The sequence below is a fragment of the Osmia bicornis genome, chromosome 2, assembly GCF_907164935.1.
Source record: "Osmia bicornis bicornis chromosome 2, iOsmBic2.1, whole genome shotgun sequence".
Classification (NCBI taxonomy): Eukaryota; Metazoa; Arthropoda; class Insecta; order Hymenoptera; family Megachilidae; genus Osmia; species Osmia bicornis.
The window spans coordinates 646,689-655,881 of NC_060217.1; the positions used below are offsets into that span (position 1 = coordinate 646,689).

At 31.1% G+C, this 9,193-nt stretch overlaps 2 protein-coding genes across 9 annotated transcripts; both read left to right on the forward strand.

Annotated features, from left to right (window-relative positions):
• The first annotated feature begins 852 nt into the window (after positions 1 to 852).
• LOC114879491 (52 kDa repressor of the inhibitor of the protein kinase-like) lies at positions 853 to 2,475 on the forward strand. 2 transcript variants are annotated; one of them, XM_046288936.1, is made up of 5 exons: positions 874 to 1,053; positions 1,172 to 1,341; positions 1,427 to 1,504; positions 1,615 to 1,713; positions 1,818 to 2,475. In XM_046288936.1, exons 1-5 carry the CDS (start codon positions 941 to 943, stop codon positions 1,853 to 1,855), a joined length of 498 nt encoding a protein of 165 aa, XP_046144892.1. In that variant the 5' UTR covers positions 874 to 940; the 3' UTR covers positions 1,856 to 2,475. The 2 variants fall into 2 exon arrangements, with proteins under 2 accessions (XP_046144898.1, XP_046144892.1); XM_046288942.1 differs by having other exon boundaries at positions 853 to 1,053; positions 1,615 to 2,475.
• A 1,661-nt stretch (positions 2,476 to 4,136) lies between these two features.
• Positions 4,137 to 9,146, forward strand: LOC114881233 (little elongation complex subunit 2-like). Of its 7 annotated transcripts, none has more exons than XM_029197957.2 (12): positions 4,137 to 4,283; positions 4,369 to 5,004; positions 5,927 to 6,344; positions 6,447 to 6,677; positions 6,798 to 7,016; positions 7,105 to 7,213; positions 7,422 to 7,568; positions 7,776 to 7,930; positions 8,019 to 8,166; positions 8,224 to 8,452; positions 8,547 to 8,746; positions 8,818 to 9,146. In XM_029197957.2, the coding sequence occupies exons 2-12, from the start codon at positions 4,961 to 4,963 to the stop codon at positions 8,877 to 8,879; spliced, it is 1,962 nt and encodes a 653-aa protein (XP_029053790.1). In that variant the 5' UTR covers positions 4,137 to 4,283; positions 4,369 to 4,960; the 3' UTR covers positions 8,880 to 9,146. The 7 variants fall into 7 exon arrangements, with proteins under 7 accessions (XP_029053790.1, XP_029053791.1, XP_029053786.1 ...); XM_029197958.2 differs by having other exon boundaries at positions 6,798 to 6,932; XM_029197953.2 differs by having other exon boundaries at positions 4,369 to 4,515; positions 4,607 to 5,004; positions 6,798 to 7,213; positions 7,309 to 7,568.
• The last annotated feature ends 47 nt before the right edge of the window (positions 9,147 to 9,193 follow it).

A 9,193-nucleotide genomic window follows, 5' to 3' on the forward strand; every position in this document is an offset into this window, starting at 1 on the left:
GACAGGATATCGAAAAGACTTCGTTACTTTTAAGGACCGTTCGTGACTTGGTCGAAAACAACGAATTAGCTATGGTCTATCATAAATTTGTCTTTTAGGAATTTACTAAGTGAAACTATTCCATTCTCTGGATTTCCGGCCTTCTCTCAGCTCGATCACCCATGTCGAGGGGTTTACAATTTAGGCTTTTGTTTATTTTATAATACGAGCGTACACGCAAACGGTTTAAACTCCGCTCTTAATTTATAGCCATCGATACAAAAGGTCCTCGAATAACATTCGAGACATATCGATACAATAGTCTATTCGATAAATATTCCCATGTCAATGTCGCCATACCACTCTAGACATATTCACGTGATAACGTTTCACGTTACAGTACAATATCAATCATAGTGTCCGTTCGTCGAGTGAAAAAGCACTAAAGGGGAAGGTGCCCCTACCACCGAGTCAAAGAGTAAGTATAATAAGAGGCGACACTCTGAGAGAGAAACTACTTGTAGAGTGAGACAAAGTGATCCTACCCATTTAAAGGGCCATTCGGCAATCTTCGGTTTTTTGACCGTGAACAGTCGTGAGCGCGCGACAAGTTTGTACTGTGGATTCGCGTACATAGCCTATATTGTGGAAACTTCTTTGTCAGACTGCTCCAAAAAGCAAGAGTTTATGGCATTTCAGACCGTCATAAACCGGGAATTTCCGTACTTACCTGGCAGGTACGGAGTGCACTGTGGCTTGGTCATTTCTGTTGGAAACGTACAACCGTGTGGTTTGTATATTTATCAGATATCGTTCCTTGTTCTGCGATTTTGTTCCATTTTCTACTTTCTGCTTTGTGTTTTCTGTTTTTTACTTTCCGCTGTGTGTTTTCTGCTTTGTGCTTTCTATTTTCTGGTTTCTGCTTTCTGTTTTTTGTTTGCAGCATTTTTTAAATATCAACATGAGTGCTCCAAAACGAAGTGGAGTTTCATGCTCTTACAAAAATTGTACAGCAAGATTCAATCGAGGAGGGGAAGGAGTACATTTTTTTAGATTTCCTAACAATGGAGACTTGTAAGTATTATAAAGTCATATGTGTGTAACAATATAAGAACTTAGGTACTATAGAAACATAAATCTTGGAACAATAACATGCTTCAAGTATATATATTTATATCATTATGTTCTTTAGATGCAAGCTCTGGCTTCAGGCATGTGGTAGAGAAGATCTTCCGTCTTTGGAATATCAACACTACCACAAGACCCGCAGAGTATGTAGTAACCATTTCGAAAATAGAATGTACATGGGTCCTTCCAAGTCCAGGTTATTACCAACAGCAGTTCCAAAGCAGATTGAGTCTGGTATGAATATTATAGAAGTATTAATTGTATTAACCATTTAATTGTAGTAATTGAGTAATATATTGATCTCCTATTTTCATATCAGATACAAATATTCAAGAAGAGAGCGGTAATAATCCTGAGTTTCAGCCTCCAGCAAAAATTCTTGTCGTAGACATAGCAGGTAAAAATACATTTAAGTACATAATAAGTGTTTAATATATAAATACATAAGAACAAATAATTTAGATAAATGAGAATAAATATTTTTGATCTTATATGTTTGTTCTTTAGCAATTTCAGGTCCATCTCATCAGGGAAACATTACATCAATCGGCTTTGATGCAAGTGTTCAGACGCCAGCATCGATATCTGCAGGGACACCGAGGAAGCGTAAGCTTGAGAATGAAATTTCTAATTTAGAACGCGAGAATTTAGAGCTAAAAGCGGAAGTGTTAGAACTTCGAAATAATCAGTCTAGTTTAAGTATGTTTCAGGGTTTATGCAACAAGTTTTTATCCCCCAAAATAATTAATTTTGTTAATATGCAAGTTATTCAAAATAATAGAAATGTTCACGGTAGGCGTTATACGGAAGATTTTAAAAAGTTCGCGATATCATTGTATTTTGTTGGGCCAAAATGTTATCGGCAATTTTTATGGTGCACTAAGAAATCCAGAAGAATCTTTTTACAATTATTTATTTACTTTAGAAAACATGTTTTTTTCAAACGCACATTCTATTTTACCTCGCACCCATGTAGGGAAAAATATGTATGATTTATGTAGAAATGTTACTGGTTTTATTCACCCTTGCGACAATTTTCCTTTACAATATTTATTAAAGTTATTTATTAGATTAAGAATTTATTATACTCTTACATACAGCAATAGGGATTTTAAAACTTGTATTAGAAAAGATAGGAAACTTCATATTGTATTAAATTTGTAAATTTATGTTCAAATATATCATCCGAAACCTTCCCTCCTACTATTGTATAATTGTATAATTTATGTTGAAATATATCATCCGAAACCTTCCCTCCTACTATTGTATAATTGTGTAATGTATGTTCAAATATATTTTCGAGAACCTTCCCAAATCTTATTGTATAATTGTGTTATTTATGTTCAAATATATTTTCTAATACTATCATTTTATTATATTTTTTACTTTCCCACTTTTCAATTATGTAAAATTAATGTAAATACTTCGATTAATAATATACAGAAAAATTGACTACACAAAAAAATTTCTAGTTATAAAGAGTAATACATCCAACTCATTCAAACTTCCCGCTCGTTAATCCTACCCATTTAAAGGGACAGCAAAACCTCGACATCAAAGGTGCCGCCGGGAGTGTCGCCTCTTGTTATACCTCCTCTTTGACCGGGTCACGCGCGAGCGCGCAGCCATTATGCCTCGTTCGCATGAGAAATACCTTTCTATTTTAGGAGAAAAGAAATTTTTTCAAATAAATGCTTAGTCGGAGAAGTGAGGCAGTTCATTCCTCAACGAGTAAAATATATAACCAGCACTATTAAAAACTCGGTTGTCAAAATAATTAATTGCGTTGAGCCTCGGACGGCGAAGGTGGCTCCCTCCGCCCTATAGGATGGTGCACGAAACTGCGAACGCAGACCGTGATTCCATACCAAACCGGAAGCTGCATAAGAGCCTCTCTCTCGCACTGTAACTTCTGTCCTTGTTTAGCCCCATTTCACTCCAACTCCAGGCTCGTCGAATGCTATCCTTGTCGTTTCGCTTGCGTCGAGATAGCGCGAAACCGCCCCTCGTTCGAATGCTTCGATTACTTCTTAGCCACGTGCACCAAAAGATCATTTTCTATTTTCATTTTCCAGGCTTTAAACTTTTTCGTTTATAACTTTTTGTAATTGTTTAAACAATTTTTTGTCAAGGCATAAAAAGATACTATACTTTAAGGTAAATAACTGTTGCTTATAAAGTTTGTTGATACCTTTAACGGTTTCGGAGAAAAAGGAAAAAAAACGAAAAACGAATAAGATGAAACTGTTTCATTTCATTCGCTGTTATTCAATGCTTGCATTTATTCCTGTGTTAAAGAAACTGATATAAGAAAGAAGATCTTCCATTAAGTTACTCGTATTTGCATTTTGTAAAGAGGATTGTTCCCAAAAGCCTCTAATTACCTTGTTTCCCAAACTCTGAGTTATTATGAAATTTGGAACACTAGAAGTATCGCACGTGGCTAAGAAGTAATCGAGGCATTCGAACCAGGGGCGGTTTCGCGCTATCTCGACGTAAGCGAAACGACAAGGATGGCATTCGACGAGCCTGGAGTTGGAGTGAAATAAGGCTAAACAAGGACAGAAGTTACAGTGCGAGAGAGAGGCTCTTATGCAGCTTCCGGTTTGGTATGGAATCACGGCTGCATTCGCAGTTTCGTGCACCATCCTATAGGGCGGAGGGAGCCACCTTCGCCGTCCGAGGCTCAACGCAATTAATTATTTTGACAACCGAGTTTTTAATGGTGCTGGTTATATATTTTACTCGTTGAGGAATGAACTGCCTCACTTCTCCGACTAAGCATTTATTTGAAAAAATTTCTTTTCTCCTAAAATAGAAAGGTATTTCTCATGCGAACGAGGCATAATGGCTGCGCGCTCGCGCGTGACCCAGTGGTAGGGGCACCTTCCCCTTTAGTGCTTTTTCACTAGACGAACGGACACTATGATTGATATTGTACCCTGAGTTGCATTGAACTTGTCGCAGTGAAGTTGGCTACAAATTCACTAACGCATTTACGCCACGTTGGTGAGTGAATGCGTGGCCAACTTCACTGCGACAAGTTCAATGCAACTCAGGGTACATACCCTTGATTATACATTTATAACATGTGATCTAATGATATGACTTAAAAATATCATAGTTCTTCAAGAGTTTATTTGATAAATTATGGAGAGGTTTTTGAATATTGATTGGTGGGTATAAAGTATCGTATTGGGTTAACCTAACTCATATAATAATTATGTTTTAATAACTTAAAATTGTATGGAACATTCCTAGGAAATGGACCGTTCACCGATTTTTATGTGTTATACATCGTTAAATTCGTCCTTTTGAATACATTATTGAGGTGTTTGTATTTTTTTGCGGAAATTCGTGTGTTCTCTTGAAATTTGCTGAGAAGTTTCAAAAAAAAAGTATGATTAAGTATGTTTTTGATACATTTATGAATGGAAACAAATGACTGTCGGTACATTCAGTCCACATTATTTGAATTCTATTTTTCAAATTCCTGCAGGATAAGGTTTAAAAAAAAAAATTAATTGTCCATAATGTGGCAGTGCAATGGGAATGAAGAATGAAAAGTAGATATACATGTAGACTGCAAATGTAGTTATACAAATGTAGACTGATTATTACAGGATATATGTAGAAATCTTAGCGAGAACAAAGGTTTCTGATGTCAGAAGTTGAATAAAATGAGGCACAACCCATTACGTAGAAAGACAATGAGTATTTGGTAGAAATAAAAGAAAAAGTATGAAGATACTTTTGATACCTGTTGAAAACATAGATACTAAAACCATAATTATTGTTATAAATGAGTGGATTAAGCCAAGCACTGCTATAATATCCTACAGTTGGAAGGCCTATGATGCATCAGAAAAAGAAGATTTTTAAACATTTACAATTAAGGTACAAGCTTTATAATATGAAAATCCAGATATCTTTGATGCCTGTTGAAAGTAAAGTTACAGATATGTACTGAAATATTACCGGCCGGCTATCGCCGTCCAGGATTAATTATAACCTAACCTATTGTCTTTTTAGACTTAAAGTATAAAATATACTTTATTTTTTATTGTTGTAGTTTACACTGGGTTTATACATATAAGTACATATGTACCTCTGTAAAATTAATATAGTTATTTAAACTGTCATTTGTTTCTGTTCATAAATGTATCAAAAACATACTTAACCAAACTTTTTTCTTGAAAGTTTACAGCTACACAAAAAAACAGATTCCGCAAACAATGACATGAAATTAGTAATGTACTCAACAAGATGAATCTAAGGATATATAACATGTCAAAATCGGTGAACGGTCCGTTTGCTAGAGATATACCGATTGAATAATATTTTCTTTTATAAACAAATAATCATATATATACATGTGTATATATATATATAAACATATACGTATATGTTCTTATTTTATGTTTTATATTATAATTTTGTAGGTTTATTAATATTATTTACAATTGTTAATATTACTGTGAAGCATATTATGTGTTGTTATTATTAACAATATGTTAATATTTTTTCAAGTCGAAAATTATAACATTTTATGTATTTGAATCAAAAATTTTTGTTTCCCTAAAACCAAGTGCAGCCCTTTTCTACATATATATATATGTATATATAAATGATGTTGTTAATATTAGGTTATATCATCATAGTAGTTTTTTATTTTAAAAAATATATCCTTAAATTAATGTATCAAATGTATATGTGTGACATTTGTATTTAAAACTAAACTAGTATTAATATTTTTAACATTTGTATGAAATAAATACGAATTTTCTGATCACCAAAAAAATGTTATTTGTTTCGACAGGAAACCTCCATTAGAAGACATATTAGACAATACTTTCTTTAGTGCGGAAAGATCAGAAAAGGAAAGTGTTATGTATAGAATTATGAATGGAAATTTCATTGATCCATTTAAAGGTATTGAAGAAGACTATAACAATGTTGACATTAATTTAATAAAGAGTATAAATCCTGAACTAAATAAAGAGGATACAGATAATGAAATTACAACAAATGACACAAAAAAGGAAAGTCAATTACAACAAAAAAAAGATGTCAAACTTTATGTACCTGGTATAACTAAACCAATATTTAGGTTCCCTAAAAAATCAAAATTGAATGCAGCGCAACATGCAATGTGTTTAAGAGTTTTGTTGAGATTTTCAGAAGCTGATAAGCCAAAGTTAACTCCAATAGAAAGAGAAGAATTACAAATTTATTTAGTAAGTGAAGCATTGTATTATTAAAGAGTATTAGAACAATTTTTTGGATATAATAAAAAATACTGGATGTATTTAATCTTATATTATTGTGTTTTTAAATAGAATTTACAACATATAATATCTCAAGAACAAGATGAGTTTATAGAATTTGCCAAAAGCAAGTGGCATGAAAGGGCATTTAAAATTGCATGTGAAGATTATGTAAATTTATGTTGGAAATCAAAATTACAATATATTTATAAATTACCTAGATATTATAGTGAAGTTACAAATGTTCCCTTTATAGCAAATAAAAATATTGAAGTGAAATTTATTTCTCTCTGTTTACAAATGGTAAATAATGGTAAAATCAAATAAGTGCTTCTGATTAAATTAATCACATGTAATTAGTAAATAATATACAAGTAAATATTATTATATATTAACTACATAAAATTTTATTATTATACATAGGGTGAGTTCCCAAAAATAATACTACCATCTTCTATGAAACCATACAAGTTGTGTGTTACTTCTCAACAATTAAGAAAGAGATTTCCTCCTGAGAAAAACCTTTGCAGTGAATCATCAGTTCCTTTTAAACTACCAGTAAGTGAAGATCCAAATTGTCAAGAATTGACTAGCAATAATAATGTGGATTTAGTAATTTCATCCAGTGGTCTTAATTGTTTGGTAAATAACATTGACCCAAGTTATTCAAATTCCTGGATTTTACCTCTAGTTATAAAAAGGCATAATGATAAAAATACTATCTATATAGACAAGCCACCACCACCAATTGCAAGTAATGTTCCAGATAAAAATAAATGGGTATATAAGTATATCCTTAGATATTTTCTTATTGATGCAAAACATCAAACTACAGAAAGGTAAGATAAATACAAATAAGTTTTTTACATATTTCTTATACATTTTATTATTTTATTTAATAATAATATTGTAATCAACACTTGTATAATGTTAGTATTGAAGGATATGACGACAATGTATTTAGTAATATTAATTGTGAAGAGCTATTAAAATTTGAAGAATATGAAAATAATTTAACGCAAAATAGTACATTATGTTCAAGGGTAGTAGAGAAAGATAATAATATTAAAGATGCTTCAAAAGAACCAGAATATAAAAACGACATAGATTCCTTGAAAAATATGTCGGATTGTAAAACACATTCAAGTACTACTGCACACTGTAATACTTCACATTTTATATCAAATAGTCAAGGTAAGAATAGTTTTGTTGTTTTTATTGATATAAACCTTGATATTAAAATACAATTTTAGTAACTAACCATGATAAATAGTATTACATAGATAAAAAATTGAATTTAGTATTGAATGTGCTAAATATGAGATTATATTAAATTTTTTTAAAAACAAAAAAGAAAAGAGCGTTAAAAGTATGTAATGCAATTAATTCTGTAATTTATAGATACTCAAAATAAAACTTTTAAAACGAACTTAAAAGGTAATATATCTTATAAACTATTTACTATTGGACCACAATTATCAGAGCAAAATGAATTAATGAAAAATGTTGCCAAAGAATACAGAATGTTAGTCCGAACAAAAACAGATGGATTTGAGGTTTGAAGACACCACATAACAGTTTAACGTTTATACTAAATTTTATAATCTAATAAATCTAATGGAAATTATTTATTCAATTGTATAGATCTTAGAAAATAAAGTACAGAGGTTGTTAATGTTAACGCCTAAATTAGAATACCAAGCCGATCTTGGTGCTGAAGCAGTAACATTAGAAGAATCATTAAAACAATGGGTATCCCTCATTTTTAGACCTCATACATCTCTTGCACGAGGTAAGTAATTTTCATTTTTTATATCAATAGTATACATTAGATTTTATTTTGTTACAGTTCGAATATCAGCAAAAACATCAGAAATATTACAAGTCGAGCATCGTACAGCGATGTCTATAAACAATGAAATTAAACGACTGTATAATATTAAAGTTGACAACTCTTTAACAATTTTACATAATATAATTCAATACCTCCAAAATTTGGCTCCGGGACGTTATATCATGAGGCATACAGTAAGAAATGGGGCATTTGCTACTATTTATAAAGAAGTAGAAAATACAGGGTAAATGAGTATATTATAAAATACAATTTTTTATGTTTCTTTAGCTATACACGAATATTGATGTGAGTGTTAAGTATTTAATTTTTATTTATAGAAAGAATATCTTCGATTTGCATACAATGTATGGTGAAGAATTCTTTAATTTACCTAATACTGCCTGGATTCCATTGGATAAAACAATACCAACTCCAATGCATAAATTCTTTGAGAGAATGCCAGCTATGTTTTCCCCGTTAAATAATACAAATTTTACTAACAATAAGAAGACTCCTGAAGTAAAACAGACTAACACAAGTATACATAATCATAATTTTATGCACCATTGTAATATTGGAGGAAACTAATTTTATTAACACTTTTTTCAGGGGCAGTACGTAGAAGTTTAAGAAATAAAAAGAAAAAAATCATGTTTCATGATGATATTTAATAGCTAATTTACATGTAAACACAAAATATTCTTTCAAGATTATTAATTTTAAAATAATTTATATAAAAACACTTATTACTATGGTCAAAAACAGACACTAGATTAGCGGATGTCCGATTCCTCGAACCAACAATCTCATTGAATTTAACTTACTACTGTAATGTGTAAAATAGATATCCTATAAATTATGAATGATTTGTAATATTAAATGTACAAATAAGTAACGTTTGCAATATATTTATTATTTCTATAGATTTCACAACAATTTATATGTATAAATATGAGATTTTAATTGTAAAATACATCAATATTTT

Excerpts from the sequence above, each read along its gene's own strand:
- LOC114879491 (XM_046288942.1), top strand. The coding sequence starts at position 941 with ATGAGTGCTCCAAAACGAAGTGGAGTTTCATGCTCTTACAAAAATTGT. Across the intron at positions 1,054-1,171 it reads TTTCCTAACAATGGAGACTT|ATGCAAGCTCTGGCTTCAGG; the intron begins GTAAGTATTATA and ends TATGTTCTTTAG. Across the intron at positions 1,342-1,426 it reads TCCAAAGCAGATTGAGTCTG|ATACAAATATTCAAGAAGAG; the intron begins GTATGAATATTA and ends TTTTCATATCAG.
- LOC114881233 (XM_046288621.1), top strand. The coding sequence starts at position 4,961 with ATGATGCATCAGAAAAAGAAGATTTTTAAACATTTACAATTAAG. Across the intron at positions 6,345-6,446 it reads AAGAATTACAAATTTATTTA|AATTTACAACATATAATATC; the intron begins GTAAGTGAAGCA and ends GTTTTTAAATAG. Across the intron at positions 7,214-7,308 it reads AAACATCAAACTACAGAAAG|TATTGAAGGATATGACGACA; the intron begins GTAAGATAAATA and ends GTATAATGTTAG.